We start from the raw sequence: 25,307 nt of genomic DNA, 5'->3' as shown, positions 1-25,307 counted from the left end.
ATATGTTATATTGAATTGGTAAGAAGCATTATTTCTATGATGGGCATGTTGTAAATATAATTTCATTTTTATAAAAAACGACATTTTTCTTTTATAGAAACAATTCATGTGTTTCTTACTAATAAGATGCATAATTTGCTTTTTTAAAATATAAAAGGCATCCTCACTGTTGACAAGTCAAAGAATGAGAGACTTTGAAAAAAAAATCTTTTATGGAGTTCCCATTGTGGCTCAGTGGTAACGAACCTAACTAGTATCCATGAGGATGCGGGTTCAATCCCTGGTCTTAGTGAGTTAAGGATCCAGCATTGCTGTGGCTGTGGTGTAGGCTGGCAGCTGCAGCTCCTATTTGGCCGGTAGCCTGGGGGCCTTCATATGCCATAGGTGTGACCCAAAAAAGACAAAAAAAAATCTTTCATAATATCTTGCCTCTCAAATCCATTGCCCTGAGTAACCACTGTTATGTGTGACCTGTACCCTTCACACACATCTTATTCCATGTTCATTTGTGTAGGTACTCAGATTAGATTTTTTTTTTTGCTTTTTAGGGCTGTACCTAAGGCATATGGAATTTCCCAGGCTAGGGGTCAAAACGGAGTTAGAGCTGCTGGCCTACCCCACAGCCATAGCAACTCCAGATCTTCAACCTACAGCACAGCTCTCAGCAACACCAGATCCCCAACCCACTGATCGAGGCCAGGGATTGAACCTGAATCCTCATGGATACTAGTCGGATTCATTTCCACTGAGCCACAACTGGAACTCTCAGATTAGATTTTGTTTTTGACCACAATAAACATATTAGTAAGCATTTTGCAACTTGCTTTTTTTTTTTTTTCCACAAAACATTTTTCCATCCTTCAGCATCAAGAATGAGGGGAAGTTCCTGTTGTGACTCAGTGATAATGAATCTGACTAGTCCATGACAATGCGGTTCAATCGCTGGCCTTGTTCGGTGGGTTAAGGATCCAGCATTGCTATATGGCTATGGCGTACGCTGGCAGCTGCAGCACTCATTTGACTCCTAGTCTGGTTACTTCCATATGCCACAAATGGCAGCCCTAAAAAAAAAAAGAATGAGAGAGTTCCTTTGTGGCTTAGTGGGTTAAGGATCCTGCATTATCACTGTTGTGGCTCCAGTCACAGCTGTGGCACTGGTTCAGTCCCTGGCCCAGAAACTTCCACATGCTGCAGGTACAGCCAGAAAGGAAAAGAAAAAATAATTGGAGTGATCATTTTCCTTTTATAGCTATACAGTATTCCACATTATTGACATACCATGATTTAATAAACTATTTCTCTGCCAGTATCATTCAGGTTGTTTGCAACTTTATGCCATTAGGAAGAATGCAGATGTCCATGTACTTATGTATTTGGACATTCTAGTGCTTCTAATCTGTAGAATAGACTCCTCTAAATGAGGTTGCTCAGTCAGAGGTTGTTTATGCTTTTAATTTTATTAAAGACATTGTTTTAACTTCTCCATCATTGACTATAACAGCCTTATTAATTATTGTCATTTTGATAGGTGAAAAATGGTGCTTCTTCTTTCTTTTAATTTGCATCCACCTATCTATTCTGCCAGCAACTAACAAATGTTCACTAAAGTTTTTAGTGTGCTACCACTTTTGTAATCTCTGGGAAAATATCAGTGAGCAAAAACAAAGACCCTATCTGCCTAGAGTTTATATTGTAGTAAGACTGAGAATATTTAAATGCAGTAATAGCAATTAGCATATTCTCTTGTATATATTGTAATTTGCTGTTGTCCATTTTTTTATTGAGCTGTTTTGTCTTCTCATCAATTTGTTACAATATTTAATTGGCCTTTTATTCTTTTTTTTTTTTTTTTTTTTTAAGGGCTGCACCTGCAGCTTATGGAGGTTTCCAGGCTAGGGGTCAAATCAGAGCTGCAGCTGCTAGCTTACCAACTCGGGGCCCACGACCTGTACTGCAGCTCACAGCAACACTGAATCCTTAACCTACTGAGTGAAGCCAGGTATCGAACCCAAGTCCTTCTGGATATTAGTTGGGCTCATTACCACTGAGCCATAACGGGACCTCCCAGGCCTTTTATTCTTTTTTAATTTTTTTAAATTTTTATTATTTTTATTTCATTTATTTTTAATTACTCAATGAATTTATTACATTTGTCTTTTATTCTTTTTTTAAGAGCTGCAAGAATTCCCTGATGGCCTAGCAGTTAAGGATCTGGCGTTGTCACTGCCATGGCATGAGTTTGATCCCTAGCCTAGGAATGTCTGTGTGCCGTGGGCACAGCCAAAAATTTTGTTTTACAAATATTTCCTTAGTCTCTCCTTTTGTCTATGGCATGTTTACATCAAAATTTCAAGTTTTTGGTGTGGTAGGTAAAATATCTGTCTTTTTTTTTTTTTACTTCAGATTTCCTGTCTTGAATAAGAATGGTTATTATGCAGTCCCCAGAGTTGACACAATAGTCCAATTTATTCTAAAACAGATTATTTTACAGTTAGTTTGTCCAACAGATCTGTAATTTTTTTTTTTTAGGGCCGCACCTGCTGATGTTCCCAGGCTAGGGGTCAAATCAGAGCTGTAGCTACTGGCCTACACCACAGCCCCAGCAGTGTGGAATCTAAGCCACATCTGTGACACATACCACAGCTCACAGCAACATTGGATTCTTAACCCACTGAGTGAGGCCAGGGATTGAACCCAGGTCTTCATGGATACTAGTCGGATTTGTTACCACTGAATCATGATGGCAACTCCCTATAATTAATTTTTTATGAGGTTACGGTACCATTTTAATTTCTTTTCTTCCTTAATGCTTGGCCAGAATAATGTCTGTGTAATTAGGTAAAACATTCTTCCCACTGTCAAATTGAGATACTATTACCTAGATGAATTTTGGTTACTCTTGGTTTTTTTCCTTTTTTCTTGATCTGTTTATCTGTACTTAATGTAGCTTTTTATTGACTGATTTCCCAAACTTTTTATTATGAAAAATTTTGAGCATATAGCAAAGTTGGCATATAGTGAATGCTCATCACCAGATTTAATAAGTAGCATTTTGCCATATTTGTTCTATCTCCATATGTATATTCCCATAAATATTCTTTTTTTTCAAATCTCAGGAATTAGACAATAGATCGTGGACATTATGATGTTTCATCTGTAAATATTTATTACTTTTTAATTTTTTTATTACTTTTTTATTTTTTTGCTTTTTTTTTTTTAGGGCCCTTGGCATATGGAGATTCCTAGGCTAGGGGTCCAATCAGAGCTGTAGCCGCAAGCCTACGCCAGAGCCACAGCAACACAGGATCTGAGCCATGTCTGTGACCTATGCCACAGCTCACGGCAAAGCCAGATCTTTGACCCACTGAGCGAGGCCAGGGATTGAACCTGAAACCTCATGGTTCCTAGTCGGATTCGTTTCTGCTGTGCAAAGACCGGAACTCCAGCCATAAATATTTAATATGCTCATTCTAGGACTTAAAGGTGTGCTCCATAATACCATTATCATATGCATGGAAATTCCATAGTATTATGTATAAAACGATCCCCTTGGCAATCTTTATACCATGGCAATGACTTTTTGGAATCTAGGCCAGTTGTCTTTTACAATTGCTCCATGTTCTGGATTTGTCTGATTCCTTTGTGGTGTGATTTACTTGTTCCTTAAAGCCTTTTTGTTTTCCATAAATTTATTATTTTAAACTGTATGCCTCCTTTTAAGTGTTTCCATTCTATATTCCAATTTATGCAAATGTCCTAAGAATATTTTTTAATAAATAATTCTGTGGGGCCAGAAAGAAAAATGTACTGTTTCTTAGTTCAAGAATGCCCTCTTCTGTTGGCATAGTGAAGTGCAGCCTCTTTTCTAAAGGATGTGTGGGCATGGAGGTTTCTCCTTCTGATTCTGTGATACCAGTTTGTTTCAGCATAAACTTTATTTTCTCTTTCTTCTTTTCCTTTATCCATCAAGCTTAGAGTGGATACCTCCCCCTTCTAAGGGCTACTTACCTTAGATGTCTGTGTTCCTCCCCTGTCAGTATCTTCTTCTTCCATTTAAATTCCTCTAATTTTTCTGTGTTCCTTGATGTCTGTGTTCCTCCCCTATCAGTATTTTCTTCTTCCATGTAAATTCCTCTAATTTTTCTCTCCAGTGAGGACTTGATCATTGACATTGCTGGCCTTAGATGTTTGTTTTTGCCTATTTACTTGTAAATTGAAGTTTGAAATGTTATTTGTCTCTTACTCATATTACTAGTATGTCCATTGGGTAGTTTATTTATTTTTCTTTTGGTCTCTGGATTTTAGAATATTTAGTAGAACATTTGATTTAAATTTGGATGACTATCATTTTCCCAAAGGAATCTGAATATCTACTGTAAGTTTTGTAATTTGGTAAGGAAAAGACCTTTTTTAAAAAACTAGATAATCCATTATATCAGCATTTTGTTGAATTTTAGGACATTGTTATTGAATTACTTTCTCATTGATCTGAATCATTTCTTGGTCATGTATCAAATTTTTATACATCTGCGGGTCTATTTTTGAAGTTTGTATGTTGTATATTTGCTTAGTTGGTCTGTCCCTGCACTAAAACTTGTCATCCTTGTCTTAGGTTTGTAAGTCGTGATTTTTGGTAAGGCAAATACTTCTTCCCTTTACTTATAAGGGTTATCTCAACAGTTCTTGACCTTGAACTCTTTCAAATTTTTGGAAATCAGCTTAACAAGAAATCCTCTTGGAGGCTTGATTATTAGGCAATACTTTGGAAAGACTGGACATCTTAAGATACTAAGTCTTCCTGTACATGAACACAGACTATTTATTTTAGTATTCTTTAATGTCTCATTAAAATTTATTCTTTTTTTTTCTCAAAAATTTTCACTTTTTTTGTTTTGTTTTTGGTTGGTTGGTTTATTTCTATATACCCAAAATATTTTTATGTTAAAAACATTGTCTTTTTTAAATTATAAAACTTTATTGAAAGAAATTTTAGAAGGTATAAATAAATAGATGTATTTCTGCTTAGAAAAACAATTTTACAAAGATGTAAATTCTCCCCAAATTCATCTATAGAGTCAATGCATTTTCTTTCTTTTTTTTTAATATGGCCACACCCCATGGCATCTGAAAGTTCCTGGGCTAGGGGTTGAATCAGAGCTACAGCTGAGGCCTACACCACAGCTCACAGCAATGTCAGATCCTTAACCCAATGAGCGAGGCCAGGGATCCGACCCGTGTCCTCATCAATATTAGGTTCATTACTGCTGAACCATGACAGGAACTCTGTCTTTATTATTATTATTATTATTATTATTATTATTATTATTATTATTATTGAGGTATAGTTGTCACATAACGTTCTGTTAGTTTCCGTTGTACAACATCATGATTTGATGTTTGTGTATGTTGCAAAATGATCACCACAGATAAGTCTAGCTAACATCCATCACTATACATAATTACAGAATCTTATCTTGAGAACTTTTGAGATTTACTGTCTTAGCAACTTTCAAATATGCAATACAGTATTATTAACTACAGTCCCCATGCTGTACATTAGACCCCAGGACTTATTTATTTTATAACTGGAAGTTTGTACCTTTTGATTCCCTTTATACATTTCATCCACCCCTTGCCTCTGGTATCCACCAGTCTGTTCTCTGTATCTGTGCATTTATTTGTTTTTTAGCTTTCACACATAAGTAAGATCACACTGTATTTGTCTTTCTCTGATTTATTTCACTCAGCGTAATGCCCTCAAGTTTCCTCAACAGTTTTTTTTTTAATTTTAAATTTCTAACTTTGTTGCACTGGTGCATAGTAATGAAATTAATTTATTTTACTTTGATTTTATAGCAAGTTACCTGGCTAAAGTTTAATTTTTTAATGATTTTACTATATGTTATTTTGGGTTTTCTATCTATACCAGGATTTGGCAAATTACAGTCAGTAGTCCAAATAGGTCCCTGTTATTTGGTTTTACAAATAAGGTTTTGGGAGTTCCCTTCGTGGCTCAGCCATTAATGATCCCAGCTAGGATCCATGAGCATACAGGTTCGATCCCTGGCCTCACTCAGTGGGTTAATGATCTGGAGTTGCTATGAACTATGGTGTAGGTCACAGATGTGGCTTGGATCCTGCGTTGCTATGGCTGTGGGGTAGGCTGGCAGCTGGTAGCTCCAATTCAACCACTAGCCTGAGAACTTCTCTCTGCCACGGGTATGGCCCTAAAAACCAAAAAAACAAAAATCAAAGTTTTGTTGGAGTGTAACCACACTCATTCGTTTGCGAAGAGTTGAGTAGTTGCAGCACAGAACACACGGCCTAAAATATTATTGTTATCTGGTCCTTTTCAGAAAAAGTTTGCCATTCTCTGATTTAGACAAACTGTCTTTAATAAATATTTTGTTTTCCTCACTTTCAGCACACGGAATTTTTTTCCACGTGTATTCTTAAAAATTAGTTTGGCTAAGTATGCAGTTTTAGATTTACTTTTTATGAAACTTAAATATATTAATATATTTTCCCTGGCTCCCACTGTTGCTTTTGAGAAGTGATCCTTTCTAGGTGATCTCTTATTTCTCTGAGGACTAACTCTTTGTCTTTGGTGTCTTGCAGTTACCCCACAGAGTTCTAGATGTGGGTTTCTTTTTATTTATCCTGCTTAGGTTACATTGTGCATCTTGTCTATACATTGATGGTTTTCATGCATCTAGAAAGTTCATAATCATTATCTTTTTATTTATTTATTGGTCACACCATGGCATGCAGAAATTCCTGGGCCAGGGATCGAACTGTGCTTCAGCAGCAACAACGCCAAATCCTTAACTGCTAGGCCACCAGGGTACTCCACAACCATTATCTTTTTATAAATATTTCCATTCTGTTTTTCAGGCACTCCGATTAGATACATATTAGACCTTCTCTTGCTATCCTCTATATCTCTTTATGTCTTTCCATTTACCTATTTCTCCTGGCCACATTCTGAGTAATTTATTCAGGTATGTCTTTCAGTTCTCTAAATATTTCTTCTGTTTAATCTTTCAGTTAAGGTTGTTTTTATTTTTAATTCTAACAGTTGATTATTCAAGTTAATGCATTTTCCCCCAATTTCATCTGTTCATTCCTAATGCCTTTTGTGGATTGGTATCTTTGTGATTCTATCCACATTATTTCTTCAGACATTATATTCACATCTATTCTGTAATCTGTAAGTCGGCAGTTCTAGTATCTGCAGTTCAAAAATCCATTGTTTGTTCCTTGTGACTTAGTTTATAGTGGTTTGCCTATCTAGGACCCACCATGGATACCAAAATCCTCGAAGCGCCATAATCAGCCCTCCCTCTCTGTGGTTCCACATCTGTGGATTCACCCTGCTGTGGATTATGTAGTACTGCAATATTTAGTTAAAAAAAAAAAAATCCGAGTTTAAGTGGATTCAAATCTATTTTGTTCAAAGGTCTAAAGGTTTTCGAACTTAGATTGTGAGCTCATTGCTTGAACTTAATTGGTAGAATTCCTTAGGTCCAAATTGGGCTTTCTAGAAGCTTTTCTCAGAGATTTATTCCTGCTGGATATTGCGGAATCACCTATCGGGGGCCCCTGCAGCCTCTCCTAGGTCTTGTCTCAACTGGAGAATTCTTGGTTACTCTTCTCCACCTGTTTACTGGGAATTCCACTTTCCGATCAGAAATTGCCAAGTCACATTGTAAAAGGAGCAATTGACAAGAATGAGAGCAATTGTTACAGCTATCCTTGTAAACAATCTACTGATAGCTTGCCCTCTGGCCACAATAATTCACATAACTCCCACATATAAAATGCACTCAGGCATTTCCCAAAAGTCTCATCCTAATTATGCCATCAGGCCCAAAGCCCGTGGTCTTGTGATCTGCATCAGGTTGAGATGAATGTAAGGGTTCTCTCCATCTAGAGGGCTCTGAATTAAAAAGACATCTACGTACTCAACATACAGTGGTGGTACCAGGATAGGAAAACTGTAATAGACACTCCCATTCCTAAAGGGGAGGAGCAGGAAGTTCATAGTAGTCACTGATTTATAGCAGTTTTGAAATCAAGCAGGAACCTGCAGTTAGGATCCCTTACTTTAAGGGTTGTGAATGTTCTGTCATGAAGGTTTCATTAACTCTTTGGGGTGCCTCTTTAAGTCCGTATTTTCCGCTATTCTTGGTTCCACCCTGGACTCTGGACTCTGCCCCTGAAATTGTACTTTCTTTTGCATAAAAATGTCACATGATTGGAGTCCCTGCTGTGGCACAGTGGCTTAAGACTCCAACTGCAGGAGTTCCCGTTTGGGCTCAGCAGTAAGGAATCCGACTAGTATCCAGAAGGACGCAGGTTCAATCCCTGGTCTCACTCATTGAGTTAAGGATCTGGTGTTGCTGTGGCTATGGCCAGCTCAGCAGCTACAGCTCTGACTTGACCCCTAGCCTGGGAATTTCCATATGTAGCAGGTGTGGCCCTGAAAAAAAAAAAAGGATCCAACTGCAGCAGTATAGATTCCATCCCTGACCCAGCACAGTGGGTTAAAGTTATGTTGCCAAAACTGCAGCATAGGTCACAGCTGTGGCTCAGGTTCATTCCCTGGCGCAGGAACTTTCATATGCTGTGTGTTTGGCCATTAAAAAAAAAAAAAAGAACAGAGTATCTTTTTCAACTTGTTTTCCTTAGAAAGTTGGGGATCGAGAAGGCTCCTCTCTGTCTTTTCATAACACTCTTCAAAAGCACTGATAGTGCTTTCGTTAGCATAACTCTCCTTAAAAAATACAGGTTTTCTTAGGAATTTCAAAAGGTTCATGCCCCATTTTCCTCCTTGTTGTTTCTCCAGCATTTACATCTCTCTTCAGTGTTAGTCACTTCATTGCAGCATGAGAAGAACCTGCTCCTTTCTATTTCTCAGACTTTTCTTTGCCCCTGTATCTGAAACATACTACTTGCTACTTGACCCTTTGCTTCATTTTCTTTTCTCTTTCTTTTCTTTCTTTCTTTCTTTCTTTCTTTCTCTCTCTCTTTCTTTCTTTCTTTCTTTGTTTCTTTCTTTCTTTCTTTCTAAGGCCACACCCTTGACATATCAAGGTTCCCAGGCTAGGGGTCAGATTGGAGCTATAGCCACTGACCTATGCCACAGCCACAGTAACACCAGATCCAAGCCACATCTGCAACCTACACCACAGCTCACAGCAACACGGGCTTCTTAACCCACTGAATGAGGCCAGGGATCAAACCTGCGTCCTTGTGGATGCTAGTCAGATTCATTTCCACTGAGCCACGACAGGAACTCCCCTTTGCTTCATTTTTACCTTTATATCCAGCATTTCAACTTATGAGTAGTTTAAGACTAAGTAGAATGGAGTTTTCTCTTTTTACTTGAATCTCTTAAAGTAGTATTTGGGAATTTCTGAGAGTGCCCCCTCCAGTCAGTCTGGCGCACTAGAAACCATGTTATCTCCTGAGACAGTACCCACTAATCCCCTTTCTTCTTGCTCCACCTGCAAATCCAAGTGATTACTACTTAGAGTGATTTCTAGAGCAGGAATCAGCAAATTCTAGTACACAGGCCCTATCCAGCCAACTATTTTTGTTGCACTCTTAAACTAGGAATATTTTTTACATCTTTAAATGATTAAAAATCTTCAAAAAAATAATATTGTGTGATGTATGCAAACTATATGAAATTCAAATTTTAGTGTCCACAAATAGAGATTTATTGGTATACAGCCTTGTTTATTATTTACGTGTTGCCTATGGCTGCTTTCAGGCTGTAGTGCAAAGTTGAGAAATTGTAACAGAAACCTACAAAGTCTAAAATATTTACTCTCTGGTCTTTTACAGAAAAAAATTACTGAAATCTGTTTTAGAGTGGTTAGACAATTGGCCAAAGCTCTTCTCTTCTCTTTCAACCCGCTAATATATTCTGGTGTGATTATTAACCCAGTTATTTATGAAAGAGCTTTAGTCCCCTTGGAAGCCAGCCCTGCTTGTCCCTTCAGCCCAACCTCTACTTGTGCTTCTGCTCTCAAATTTAATTTATCTAAATACATCTCCTCTTGGCATGCACATTCACTCCCCTTTCCTTGCAGTAAGTAATACTTAACATTAGGACCCATTGCTCTTGTTGACTCTCCTTCTATGTTACTCATTCTCCTTGCTGGTGCTAAAAGTATCTAATAGTATTTTTAGGTGAACTTTTCTAAGCTGTATCAGAAAATGGAATGATGATTGTGAGATGAAACAGATCATTCAACAGCTTATTCCCCTCCAGAGATCCTTTTCCTACTCTGTTGGCCAGACAGTCAAAACTAAGGTGAGGAGAACCATTAGGCAAACTAGGATTATAAACAGATGTACTTGTGATACATGCAACGTATAAGCAAGGCCACAATGGGGAGCTCTGCTTGTCCTCTGTCTCCACACTGTTCCCATACCCCAGACATTCCCATTAGCAGCAGCTCTACTTAAAGTGGTTTTCAGAGGTAAGAGTAAGGTAGATTGGGATCAATTATTCAAACCATGCATGTTCTTACTTAATTTGGCAATGCCCATGTTCAGGTTTAGAGACCTAATTGTGTACCTTAGATAGTCATAAGGCTGCATTTGTTTGTGTCTTCTTTGGGACTTTTTAAAATTAAAAATTTCTATTCCCTGCTCCTTTCCCCATTGGCTTATTTGGCCCTCCTCATAAGACAGAATTTATTGCATAATAAAGACATTATGATTAGAGCAAATTGGCACTTTGAAACTTAGACTTTCTTAGGTTTGTCCTTAGTCATTGGCACATTTTTCTGGCCTTTTGAGGGATTTGTTTGGTGCTCTGCATTCCCTTGAAGGTTTTTTTTTTTTGGTGTTTTTTTTTGTTTGTTTGTTTTTTTTTGACCTTGTGTTGTAGCTGATGAGAGATTTGTAAATGAATGTAGTGTGTTAGAAGATGTTAAGATAACATGGTTAGATACAGCAAATTGGGACTGTAGCTCATTATTTTTAGGTCATCAGTAAGTTACTAGGTCTGATTATAGACATGGGTTGAGAGTTTTATTATTTTATTGGATTTTTTAATATCTGGGGAATAAGTATACTTTATTTACTTTTGTAATTGAATTTCCTATATCAAACATTCATTCATTATTGACAAATAAATTGTCATTGCTTTTAATATGCAGTTTTATATTGCCCTAAACTTTGTATTCTGTGGACCATCTCATGGCTATTAAAACTCACAGGGAGTTCCCTGGTGGTCTGGAAGTTCAGGATCCCCTGTGTCATGCTTTGGCATGAGTTCATTCCCTCGCCTGGGAACTTCTGCATGCTGCAGGTGTGGCCAAAAACAAACAAAAAAAACCTTCATATACAAAGACCTTCAGTTTTTGTTTTTGTTTTTGTTTTAGGTAAGGAACCTTTTTTGCATACCTTTGGAAATCCTGAGCTTTTTTTTTTTTTTAATTAAGATGACATTATTTTTTGAATCAAGTTTTGAAGTATTAATATTTCCTTCTAGACAATAAACTTAGATATTTTCTATTTACTTTCTTAATTGGAGAGATTTTTAAATTAATTGTCTATTGGACTGTGCATCTTATGTACTTGAAAACCATCTCATGTGTTGGATTTTTACCATGAAGAAAAAAGCGTTAAGTAGTTACCAGCCATAGTCTAGTCAGAAGACAGAATCCACAACAGTTATTTTTAGAGAGAATATAATGAAAGTTGTTAAATGGGTATTGGTGAATAAAGAATGCAAAAAGAGGAGTTCCCCTTTTGGCTCAGTGGGTTAAGATACTGACTAGTATCCGTGAGGATGCAGGTTCACTCCCTGACCTCTCTCAGTGGGTTAAGGATCTGGAAGGATCTGGCATTACCATGAGCTGCAGTGTCAGTTGCAGATGTGGCTTGGATCCCAATTGCTGTGGCTGTGGCACAGGCTCCAGCTGCAGCTCCTCTTCACCCCCTAGCCGCAGTTGAGGCCCTAAAAAGAAAAAAGAAAGAAAAAAAAAAGACTAGGAGTTCTACTGAAATGATTGTCCTGCCAGGTTGCTAGGGTTTTAGTGTCAAGAACTGGAAGCAGTTAGGAAGGAGCTAGTCGGTCCCTTCTTTCTTCAGCCTCCAGTTTCTCTAGCACAGTTTAACAGGAAACAATTAGAATCAGCATAAAAATGGTTTGCTCAATCCTAGGCCCATGATCACAGAACATAAAAGAATGGATTTGGAACTGAAAAAATGTAATTTAATTAAACGACTGCTGCCTATTAAGTTTACTTTTTTATCGTGTATGTGCAATAAAATAAAGGAAGATTTGTTTGCATGTTTAAATTTAGTTTCAAACCTGCATTTATTTCACGTTTGCTTTTCTAACCACTGCAGCACACATGGGCCCTCTGCCTCACTTATTTGCCATCATATATTGACATTTAGTGTCATTTAAACTGTTAAGCTTTTTTTTTGCTTTTTTTTTTTTTCCTTAGAGCTGCACCTGAGGCACATGGAGGTCAAATCAGAGCCACAGCTGCCGGCCTACACCACACCAAATCAATGCCAGATCCAAGCCGTGTCTGCAACCTACACCACAGCTCACGGCAACTCTGGATTCTACTACATAGTCTCTTCTAATACTTTTCCAAGAGATAGTCAGTTACTGCTAAGGATCTTGATTTTTCTGAAAAGTTGGAGATTTTTAAAAATGCCTTCTTATAAAATGAATGTCTCAAAATTGTGCTTTTGTTCATATCAAAGAGTTAATATTTTTGATGTTCTTGGTGCCAAAATGCTTAGAAGTAAAATTTCAAAAATAAATTTCCCTTTAATTAGCAGGTGCCTCTAAGGAAGGAGGTGCCGGAGCAGTTGATGAAGATGATTTTATAAAAGCCTTCACAGATGTCCCTTCTATTCAGGTAAGGATACTGGTAAAGTGGGATTCCCCACGAATATTTCCTGTGTGCTTGTTCATACAATTTTTTGTTTTTGTCCCTTTATTCATACTCTTTTTCCTTAATTGACTACCTAAATAAAATACTTGACTTATTACCAAACTATTACTTGTTAGTACAGTTAGATTTTCAAGTGATTTTTTTAGTGAAGGTGAAATAAAATTGAATCCAAATTCTTGGATCATATTACATTACACTACATCCACTTTTTTTTTTTTAAGGTCCTTGTGATATAAGTCTTCCTTTTTTTTCTCCTACCTTTTTGTCCACTTCATCTCTGTCTTCTTGATAGACATATCCTTCTCAACTTGATTGCTGAATATTGGGATTTCTTAAGGATTAGTTCTGAGCCCTTCTTCTCACTCTCCATTTTCTTATAAATCACATCCTTCAAACCCATGGTTTCAGTTCCTGCCATTACAGTAATAATGCACAGGTTTTTATCTCTAAACCAGACCTCTCTTGAATGTGAAAGTAATTTTTTCCACTGATTTTTTATTTGACTTCTTCTTTCAGCCTTCCCTAAACTGGATTCATGATCTTCCCCTTACAAACCTACTCTTCCTGTGTTTTTTAATGTGAAAATCATCACTTAATCAGTTGCACAAGTCAGAAACCTAGGAATTATTTTACTGCAACCAATTTCCAACTTGGTGGTATTCAAACTTATTCTACTTATATACTCCCTAAAAGAATGTTTAAAAAAATATGTACCCCCCTCACTAAAGTAAATTGTTGCGTTGACCCTTTCTTTCTTTTCTGGGGAAGGGGGAGCCTTGCATTATATTCCAGAGTAATGCATCATCATAAGATTAGGAGTGGTACAAGGACCTGCCTTTCTTTTAAAATATGTCAGGAGGGCTTTTATGAGGGGAAAGTGGGAGGCAGGAAAGGCTGGGAAGCCTCCAGTAATTCTTCTCAAATAGCATGTTATCTAGTCCCTCTGCTGCTTCTTAAGCTTTGTCTCTGGCAAGTTTTTTGTTTTTTGGGTTGTTTTGTTTTGTTTTGTTTTGTTTTGTTTTAGGGCCGTACCTGTGACGTATGGAAATTCCCAGTCTATGGGTGGAACTGGAGCTGCAGCTGCCAGCCTATGCCACAGCCACAGCAATGTGGGCTCTGAGCCTCGTCTGCAACCTACACCTCAGCTCACAGCAATGCCAGATCCTTAACCTACTCAGCAGGGCCAGGGACCAAACCAGAGTCCTCATGGATACTAGTTGGGTTTGTTACCACTGAGCCATGATGGGAACTCCCTTTAAGTAAAAGGGGGATTTCATGGCTATTGAAGGTGAAAAATATAAGTAGGGCTGTTCTGATGATAGCATTTGATTATACTACTCAGATAGTGTCTAGGACCCCCTTTCTTTCTCATCTCTCATTTCTGGATTCTTCTTCATTGTCTGCCCTTTGGTCAGCATCATGGCTGCAGCTCTTCAAGCCTCACACCCTCACTGCCCTCTGTCTCTTTTCCAGTTGATCATGTAAAACTTGTGAACTTCACTCTGACTGAACTTATTTGTGTCACACACCCACTTCTGAACCTTGACTGTGACGTAGAGAAATGCTGTGCACTGGAGTTGACTTAGGTCTGGGTCGCTGACTCTTCCCTGGTTCCCTTTGCACTCTTTACTCCTGTACTTGGCCTTGTATCAGTTTCACAGAGCTTTGCACTTGCTGTTCCCTAAAGGGAAGGCTTATATCTCTCCATTTTGTCTAATGATGTCTGCCTCATCCTTTAGCTCTCAGTTCAAGCTTGACTTTCCTCACTAGTCCAAACTCCCTATTATGTATATATACTTTCATGGCAGGGTGTAAGTCTCTTTGCTGGTATTTTCTTTCTGAAATTTCCTATTTTATATCATTTGATAAATTTCTTTTTCCTTTCCCTGACTAGATTATAAGCTCTGTAAGGCAAAGACCACATCTATTTTTGCTCACCACGGTATCTGTAGTGCCAAGAATATTACATCCCTATTACGTGATTATTTGTTAAGTGAATGAAAGGATAATGGTGTTTGACAAATAGATGGCTCCAGAAGGTTAAAAACTTGTAACTCTCCTGGCTACAGTCTAGCATGGGGAAGGGTGGAGGAGGGACTAACTAACTTAAAACATGTCCTTTCATGATATTCTCTATTGGAATGTGAATGCAATGGCTGTGTTATAAACCTGAAGTCATTTTGAGAAATCAGGCCAATTTGTATTAATTTGAAGGATGTTAGCATCTTGTTTTTCAATGACAAAGCATTTTAAGAATGTATTTGAGGTTAGTCATGAGTGGAGAAATAGCATATGGGTAACAGGTAAGGAAGATAAATTAGAGCATTTTATTTTATGATGTCCATAATGTATTTCCATTCTCCATTTAAAAATGGTGCTAGAATGGGAAATAGCTGTATTACTTGAAAGGTTATTTTGAACATCAGGGCATAATTTTGCTATGGTAAGAAATATTAACATTATAATTTTGCATCTTTAAGATTTATTCTAGTCGAGAACTTGAAGAAACATTAAATAAAATCAGGGAAATTTTGTCAGATGACAAACACGACTGGGATCAACGTGCCAATGCAGTAAGTTTTTTATTTTCTTATTCCTCTCCTCTTTTTTCAAAAAACATGGAAATTCAGTAGTAGTACTATCTGAACTCTACTTTTATGTTTTTGGCCATGCTCACAGCATATGGAAGTTCCTGGGCCAGGGATCGAACCCATGCCACAGCAGCCATCCAAGCCAGAGATAATACCAGATCCATAACCTACTGCACCACACGGGAACTTTCAGCAGTAGTACTGTCTGGTGTTTGCTTACGAAGTAGTCTGATAGGTAACATTTCTTTCTGGAAAACACTTGAGATAATTGGCCTTTTCTGCTCTCCTGATCAGACACAGCCTTTCTCACCCATCTGCTAGTCTGTTCACGTGTCTATTTAATGTACTTCACTGATGCCTCAGGGCCCTGGCGCTCCATTGGACTTCATGGTTGTTCATCAGCACCCATCCTCAGTTCTTACAAGGATAAGAAAAAAGCAGTTCACTCTGCCTGCGTGCTTAATATTTTCACACTGTTGACATAAATTCACAGGAATATGTCCATTTGGCTTTTTTCTTTCTTTTCTCACATCTCTCGAAATGTAATAAATATTTTCCACCCATGATTTGTAATAAAGTGTGTGTGGGGGGGGTATGATTTCCTCGTGTTAAGAATATTTAGCCTAAATACCTTAAGAAAATATTTGATAAATTTTCAAGTATTTGCATTGACAAAGGATTTTATATTTTAAATTTTGTCAAATTTACATCAGAGTTACCAAATGAGTATATCAGTACCCCCAAGAAACCAGCAAAGGGGTTCCATCTAAGACTCTCTTCTGTTCTGAGAGCTGCCAATCTCCATTTGATTAAGAAATCAAACATGGCCCACTGACACATTGGCCGTCATGACACTATGAACAAAAGATCATTTTTCAGCTTTTCTTTGATAGAAAGTCTGCATATTTTAAGATCTTAAAATATTTTAACAGAGAATATGTTACTCCAGATTTGTTAAATGTGATTCACTATTCTTTCTTCAGTTCTGAGATTAGTCTGCTGTAGAAAAGCCCCTGTCACTGGTATCCTGTGGAGAAACATGACAAATTAAATGTTGTCAAAATAAAATACAGACTTGGTACTTGATACTTTTTGTTTTACTTTAACAATGCATTTGGAAACACAGATGGGTTTTTAATTTTTTAATTAGAAAAGTGACACAGGCACATTGCAGTAAATGAAACAATGCAGAAGATTGTAAAGAAAAAGTAAGTTTACTCCCTGTTAAGGAAACATGTTTTCATCTTGAGGTATGTCCTTTGCAATGTTTATGTATTCAAACACGTATGACAAGATAAACACAGGTTTTTCCCTCACCCACCTCTTTTGTAAAAACAAATGAGATCATGCTATTATTATTTACTAATGGTATTTTATGTTTTGCAAATCATACCATTCAGTATACTTGGCCTAAATGTCAGGTATATAATAGTTACTCAGATATTTGAATGCAGATCTATATATGCAGATATTCCTTAGTTAAAAGATATATTTTATTAACGTGTTTTCCACTTGATGTTCTTGTGTTTTGGCTTTTTTTTTTTTTAATTGAAGTATATAGTCAGTTTACAATGTGTTAGTTTCAGGTATCCAGCAAGTGATTCATTTATACATATACATTCTTTTTCAGATTCTTTTCCGTTATAGGTTATTACAAGATACTGAGTATATTGTATGTCCTTGTTGTTTATTCTGTATATAGTAGTGAGTATGTCTCTTAATCCCAAATTCCTAATTTATCCCTCTCCCTTTCTCCTTTGGTAACCATAAATTTATTCTCTGTGTCTGTGGATCTAGTTCTGTTTTGTAAATAAGTTCACTTGTATCATGTTTAAAAATTTCACATGTAAGTGATGTATGATATTTGTCTTTCTCTGACTTCACCTAGTATGATCTAGATTCATCCACATTGCTGCAGGTGACATTATTTTATTCTTTTTGTGGCTGAGTAATTTCCCATTGTATATATGTACCACATCTTCTTTATCCATTCCTCCTCTGTCAATGGACATTTAAGTTGTTTCCCCGTTTTGGCTGTTGTAAACAGTGCTGTGAATATTTATGTGCATGTGTCTTTTCAAATTAGAGTCTTTATCTTTTCCAGAATATGCCCAGGAGTGGGATTGCTCGATCATGTGGCAGTTCTATTTTTAGTTTTTTGAGGAACCTCCTACTATTCTTCATAGGAGGGTTCCCTTTTCTCCACACCCCCTCTAGCATTTGTTATTTGTAAACTTTTTTTTATTTTTTGTTTTTCAGAGCTGTAGTTGGAACATAGGGAAATTCCTGAGCTAGGGGTCACATCTGAGCTGCAGCTGCCTGCATACACCACAGCTCACAGCAACACCAGATCCTTAACCCATTGAATGAGGCCAAGCATCAAACACACATCCTCATGGATACTACTCGGGTTTGTAACCTGCTGAGCCACAACAGGAATGCCCTTATAGCCTTTTTGATGATGGCCATTCTAACCAGTGTAAGGTGGTACCTCATTGTAGTTGCCATTTGCATTTCTCTAATAATACCAGTGTTGAGCATCTTTTCATGTGTGTTTGGTTATCTGTATGTCTTCTTTGGAGAAATGTCTGTTTAGGTCTTCTGCCTATTTTTTGATTGGGGTTTGTTTTAACTATATCAAGCTCTTTTATATTTTGTAAATGAAGCCCATATTGGTTGCATTGTTTGCAAATATTTTCTCCATTCCATAGGTTGTCTTTTTGTTTGTTTATGGTTTCTTCTGCTATATAAAAGTTTATAAAGTTCGATTAGGTCTCATTTGTTTATTTTTGCTTGTTTCTTTTGCCTTGGGAGACTGACTTGAGAAAGTATTGCTACAATTTATGTCTGAGAATGTTTTGCCTATGTTCTTTCCTAGGAGTTGTATTGTTTCATGTCTTATATTTAGGCCTTTAAACCATTTTGAGTTTATTTTTGTCTATGACGTGAGGGAGTGTTCTAACTTCCTTGATTTACAATATGGCTGTTTAGCTTTCCCAGCATTACTTGATGAAGAGTATTTTCTTCATTTTATATTCTTGCCTCCTTTGTCAGTGTTTAATTGACCATAGATATGTGGGTTTATTTCTGGGCTCTGTTTTGTTACATTCATCCAGTGTCTGTTTTCGTGCCAGTACCATGTTGTTTTGATTACTGTAGCTTTGCAGTATTGTCTGAAGTCTGGAAGGGTTATGCCTCCAGCTTTTTCCTCAGGATTGCTTTGGCGATTCTGGGTCTTTTGTGGTTCCATATAAATTTTAGGATTACTTGTTCTCATTCTATGGAAAATGTGCTGAGTACTTCGATAGGGATTGCATTAATTCTATAGATGGCTTTGGGTAGTATGATCATTTAAACTCAGTATTAATTCTTACTGAGCTGGGATAGCTTTCCATTTCTTTGAATCATCTTCAGTTTTCTTTATCAGTGTTTTATAGCTCTCAGCCTATGATTCTTTCACCTTGTTATTCAGGTTTATTCGTAGGGATTTTTTTATGTGATTTTAAAAGTGATTTTTTTTTTACTTTTTCTTTCTAATATTTCATTGTTAGTGTAAAGAAATGCAGCAGATTTCCCATTAATCTTGTATCCTGCTACTTTGCTGAATTCATTTATCAGTTCTAATAGGTTGTTTTTGTTATCATTTGGTTTTGTTTTTGTTTGTTTTTGTTTTTGTTTTTTCCCAGCAGCCGTGGCATGCAGAAGTTTCTGGGCCAGGAGTCAAACCTACACCACACCTGCAACCCTAGCCACAGCAGTGGCAACATGGGATCCTTAACCCACTATGCCACCAGGGAACTCTTACCAGTTCTAACAGTTTTTGTATAGATTCTTTAGAGTTTTCTGTATGGAATAACATGTCATCTGTATATAGTGACACTTACCTCTCTCCTTCCAGTTTGGATACCTTTTATTCCTTTTTCCTGACTGGTTGCTGTGGCTAGGACATCCAGTACTATGTTGATTAGAACTGGTGAGAGTATGTATCCTATGTGTTCCAAAATTTAGCAGAAAGACTTTTAGCTTTTCACCATTGAGTATTATGTTGGCTGTGGGTTTGTCATAAATAGCTTTTATTATGTTGAAATATGTTCCCTCTGTGCCCACTTTGGTGAGAGTTTTTGTCATGAATAGATGTGGAATTTTATCAAATACTTTTTCTACATCTTTTGAGATGATAGTGTGTTGTCTTTTTTTTAATGTGGTGTATCACACTGATTGATTCATGTATGTTGAACCGCCCTTGTAACTTGGGGCTGAAACCACTTTGATCATGGTATGTGATCCTTTGTATGTATTGTTGGATTTGGTTTGCTAATTTTTTTTTTCTGGTCTTTTTAGGGCTGCAAACCATGGCATATGTAGGTTACGAGGTTAGGGGTCAAATCAGAGCTATAGCTGCCAGCCTACCCTGCAGATGCAGCAACTTGAGATCCCAGCTGGGTCTGCAACCTACACCATAGCTCATAGCAATGCCTGATCCTTAACCCACTGAGCAAGGCCAGGGATCGAACCTGCATCTTCATGGATACTAGTCAGACTTGTTTCCACTGAGCCATGACAGGAACTCCCTGCTAATATTTTGTTTCTCACTGTATTCATCAAAGATAGTGACCTATAAATTTCTTTTTTAGTGGTGTCTTTGTCTGGTTTTGTTATCAGGGCGATAGTGGCTTCATAGAAAGACTTTGGGAGTGTTCCTTCTCTTCATTCTTTTGGAAGAGTTTGATAAGGATCAGTATAAGTTCTTTGATTGTTTGGTAAAATTCCTCAGTGAAGCCATCCAGTCCTAGATTTTTGTTTGTAGGGAGTTTTTTTAAATTATAGATTCTATTTCCCTTCTATTGATCAATCTGTTCAAATTATCTATTTCTTCTTAATTCAATTTTGGTGGAATGTATGTTTCTAGAAATGTAGATGTACTTGTTTTTACATGTTTTACTATTTTAGCAGAATTTCAATAAACATCCTTGCACAAATTTATAAAACAAATTTTTAATATTGTAGGTTAAATTTTTAGAAGTGAGGTTGATGGGTAAAGAGTAGATACAATTTAATTTTAGTAGATGTCATCAAAATATCTTGAACAAAGATGTTAGTTGTTCATGATCTTACAGATCTTACAGTAAAAGCATCTGTGTTCTTTTGGTCTTCTTAATTTTTGTAGTCTAATGGAGGAAAATGATGTCTGTTGTAATTTGCATTTTCTTATCACTAGTAAGTTTGAAAACATTTTCTTATATTTGTTTTTCCTGATATTTAGTTATTTGTCTTTTTCTTACTTTATTGTCATCACTTGTGTATTGTACTTATATGTTGCAGACAATTTTCTCCTAACATATTGTCATTTTAATTTTTTTAGTTAATCTTATTAAGTGCCTTATTTCCCCTTCGTTTATAATCCCATCCTTATATACTCTAAGATTATATAGTTATTCTTTCAAATGTTTTTCTAATATCCGTGGTATTTTATTTTTATGCTTCTCCATCTTTAATCCATCTTTTTTAACTTTAATTAAGAAAACCTAGAAAAAAATAAAAAAATTAAAAAAAAAAGGAGTTCCCGTCGTGGCGCAGTAGTTAACGAATCCGACTAGGAACCATGAGGTTGCGGGTTCGGTCCCTGCCCTTGCTCAGTGGGTTAATGATCCAGCGTTGCCATGAGCTGTGGTGTAGGTTGCAGACGCGGCTCGGATCCCACGTTGCTGTGGCTCTGGCGTAGGCCGGCATCAACAGCTCCGATTCAACCCCTAGCCTGGGAATCTCCATATGCCTCGGGAGCGGTCCAAGAAATAGCAACAACAACAACAAAGACAAAAAGAAAATAAATAAATAAATTAAAAAAAAAAAGAAAACCTAATAAAATGGGAAAAAGACTGTCTTTTCAGCAAGTGTTGCTGAGAAAACTGGACAGCTGCATGTAAATCAGTGAAACTGGAACACACTCTCACACCATGCACAAAAATAAACTCAAACTAACTAAAAGACTTAAATGTAAGACAAGATACCATCAAACTCCTAGAAGAGAACATAGGTAAAAGAGTCTCTGACAACAACTGTACAAATGTTTTCTCAGGTCACTCTCCCAAGGCAACAGAAATAAAAGCAAAAATAAAACAATGGGACCTAATCAAACTGACAAGCACAACAAAGGAAAACCATAAAAAAAACCAAAAGGACAATTTACAGAATGAGAGAAAATAGTTTCAAACGATTCACCTGACAAGGGCTTAATCTCTAAAATATACAAACAGTTATACAACTCAATAGCAAAAAAGCCAACAACCCAATGGAAAAATGGGCTAAAGACCTGAATAGACACTTCTCCAAAGAAGATATACAGATGGCCAACAAGCATATGAAAAAATGCTCAACATCGCTGATGATTAGAGAAATGCAAATCAAAACTACTATGAGGCACCACCTCACACCAGTCAGAATGGCTGTCATTAATAAGTCCACAAATAACAAATGCTGGAGAGGGTGTGGAGAAAAGGGAACCCTCCCGCACTGTTGGTGGGAATGTAAATGGGTACAACCACTGTGGAGAACAGCATGGAGGTACCTCACAGAACTAAATATAGAACTATTGGGGGAGTTCCCGTCGTGGCGCAGTGGTTAACGAATCCGACTAGGAACCATGAGGTTGCGGGTTCGCTCCCTGCCCTTGCTCAGTGGGTTAAGGATCCGGCGTTGCCCTGAGCTGTGGTGTAGGTTGCAGACGCGGCTCGGATCCCACGTTGCTGTGGCTCTGGCGTAGGCCGACGGCTACAGCTCCGATTCAACCCCTAGCCTGGGAACCTCCATATGCCGCGGGAGCGGCCCAAGAAATAGCAACAACAGCAACAACAACAACAACAGAAAAGAACTACTGTATGACTCAGCAATCCTACTCTTAGTCGTATATCCTGACAAACTTTTTTTTTTTTTTCTTTTGCTATTTCTTGGGCCGCTCCCACGGCATATGGAGGTTCCCAGGCTAGGGGTTGAATCTGAGCTGTAGCTACTGGCCTACGCCAGAGCCACAGCAACATGGGATCCGAGCCGCGTCTATAATCTATACCACAGCTCACAGCAACGCCGGATCGTTAACCCACTGAGCAAGGGCAGGGACGGAACCCGCAACCTCATGGTTCCTAGTCAGATTCGTTAACCACTGTGCCATGATGGGAACTCCCTGATAAAACTTTCTTGAAAAAGACACAAGCACCTGTATGTTCATTGCAGCACTACTCACAACAACCAAGACATGGAAACATTGTAAATGTCCATTGACAGATGAATGGACTAAGAAAATGTGGTATATATATATATATGTATGTATATATATATATATATATATATATATATATATATATATATATATACACAATGGGATACTACTCAGCCATAAAAAAGAAAAAATAGTGCCATTTGCAGCAACATGGATGGAACTAGAGTCTCTCATACTAAGTGAAGAAAGAGAAAGGAATAGTACCACATGATATCACTTATATCTGGAATCTAATGTATGACACAAATGAACCTTTCCACAGAAAAACTTATGGACTTGGAGAATAGACTTGTGGTTGCCAAGGGGGAGGGAGTGGGATGGACTGGGAATCTGGGGTTAAGAGATGCCAACTGTTGCCTTTGGAGTGGATAAGTAGTGAGATCCTGCTGTGTAGCACTGGGAATTATATCTAGTCACTTATAATGGAACATGATAGAGGATAATGTGAGAAAAAGAATGTATATATGTATTGGACTGGGTCACTTTGCTGTACAGTAGAAAATTGACAGAACACTGTGAACCAGCTATAATGGAAAAAATAAAAATCATTTAAAAAAAAACCCCTCAGAATTGAATGTGAAAGTATACATAATAGGGGTATAATAGACAAAATTCTAGCTCCTGAATATATGTGAGCATAAATGTGCCCCTGTGGGTAGCTCTATTGATTAAGGTATTAGGTATGTGTGATGTTTAGATGGAAAACATTTGACAAGCCTGTGCTTAAAGGTTTAGGAATATTTGTTTCACAAAGTGAGTGTGATAATGGGTTCAAATATTGGAGTTGGTGATTACTTAATGGTTAGTCCCTTTGATTTTATGCTTATGGATCAGTATAGTTTCCAAATTTGATTCTTTTGAAAATAGGCTCCTTAGTAGATAGACAATGATTGCACAACATTTTGAATGTACTTAATGCTAGTGAATTGTAAACTTTAAGATGATTAAATTGGTAGATTTTATTTTAATATGTATTTTGTCACAATTAAATTCCCTTAAAAATTTAAAATTTACTTATCTACTCAAACATTACATATTATGCATATAGCTGAATGTATAATGTTCTTTTCCAGAAAGCCTTTTTTGTTTGCATGTTTATTTATAAGATACATTTAATCACGTTAAAATGTCTGAATATTCCTGTTGTGGCTTGTGGATTAAGAATCTGACTAGTACCCATGAGGACGCAAGTCTGATCCCTGGCCTCACTCAGTGGGTTAAGGATCCAGAGCTGTGGTGCAGGTCACAGATGCAGCTTGGATCCTACATTGCTGTGCCTGTGGTGTAGGCCAGAAGCTGCAGCTCCAATTCAACCCCTAGCCTTTGAACTTCCCTTTGTGCGGGTGTGGCCCTAAAAAGCCAAAAAAAAAAAAAAACTGAATGTAGGTATATAAATCTGATGAAATTTTGTTGTTGTTGTTCAAATAATGAAGTTTAGGTTTTTTTTGTTTTTTTTCTGTTTTTTTTTTTTTTTGCGCTGCCACTTTTTCATTCAATAATGAAAATTCTCTTTATTTCAGCTTAAGAAAATTCGATCGTTGCTTGTTGCTGGAGCTGCACAGTATGATTGCTTTTTCCAACATTTACGCTTGTTGGATGGAGCACTTAAACTTTCAGCTAAGGATCTTAGATCCCAGGTGGTTAGAGAAGCTTGCATTACTGTAGCGTAAGTATATTCTTTTTTTGATATGTATTTTTTATGAATGGATTTTGTACTCATTGATTCAGTGCTTCTTAAATAAAGCAGTTGCAGGATAACCCCAAAAAAGCATATGAATGATCCAAAAATTACATATTTAAGGATTAAATTTGTGTGGCTTGAAGAAATCTTTCTTACTAGCACTTTATACCAACCTTAAAATGGGTTTACGTAGGAAAAGTCCCCCGGTGGATTTTTGGTTGCTAACTCTATAAGAAAATGAATGAGTCTGAGAACTGGCTATATGTATTTTTCTCTTTACTAAATTGGATATTAAGCTTTTTATTTCTGATACTTTAGCAATTATCCTGAAATTGTAACATGCATCATTAACTTATCAAATTCTAAACCCATTCCTTACATTTATATGTTTCCAAAATTTAAGGATGATGGAACACTTAAACTCCTTTTACAACTGCTCCCAACCAGAATGCTTTGTTATATACATTGCTATATAAGCATTCCTTTGAGGAGAGAGAATACAAAGATGTCTATTATTAATTCTAATCTGGATTGTGTTAGATTCCTAGTCAGAACAGTAAACAAACAAAAACCCCCAGGAAATAAAAACTATGAGGATTGCAAGAAAATGAACAAAACTGTCATTATTAACAGATGATATACTTATTTGCACAGAAAACTTTGAGAATAGATAGATAATAATTAAGAGGGTATATAACAAGATTGCTAGATAAAAGTCAGTATAATAATAATAAGAATATTTAATAAGTATACAGCAAGATTGCTAGATAAAAAGTCAATATAATAATAATTGAATATCAAGAGTAATAGCAAAACAGAACAAA

General features: G+C 37.0%; 1 protein-coding gene across 28 annotated transcripts in view; it reads left to right on the top strand.

The window, feature by feature from the left end:
* Positions 1 to 25,307, top strand: part of CLASP2 (cytoplasmic linker associated protein 2) — a 204,308-nt gene that overhangs the window by 70,988 nt on the left and 108,013 nt on the right. For 14 of the 28 annotated variants that reach the window (XM_047769742.1, XM_047769668.1, XM_047769725.1 and 11 more), the window contains exons 9-11: positions 12,823 to 12,902; positions 15,419 to 15,511; positions 24,323 to 24,468. In XM_047769742.1, coding sequence (XP_047625698.1) covers positions 12,823 to 12,902; positions 15,419 to 15,511; positions 24,323 to 24,468 — 319 coding nt within the window. Of the gene's footprint in view, positions 1 to 12,819; positions 12,903 to 15,418; positions 15,512 to 24,322; positions 24,469 to 25,307 lie in introns of all 28 variants that reach the window. The other 14 variants (XM_047769735.1, XM_047769717.1, XM_047769662.1 and 11 more) reach the window with 1 other exon arrangement.

The sequence above is a fragment of the Phacochoerus africanus genome, chromosome 1 (genome assembly GCF_016906955.1).
Source record: "Phacochoerus africanus isolate WHEZ1 chromosome 1, ROS_Pafr_v1, whole genome shotgun sequence".
Classification (NCBI taxonomy): Eukaryota; Metazoa; Chordata; class Mammalia; order Artiodactyla; family Suidae; genus Phacochoerus; species Phacochoerus africanus.
This window is presented reverse-complemented; position numbering and strand designations above follow the sequence as displayed.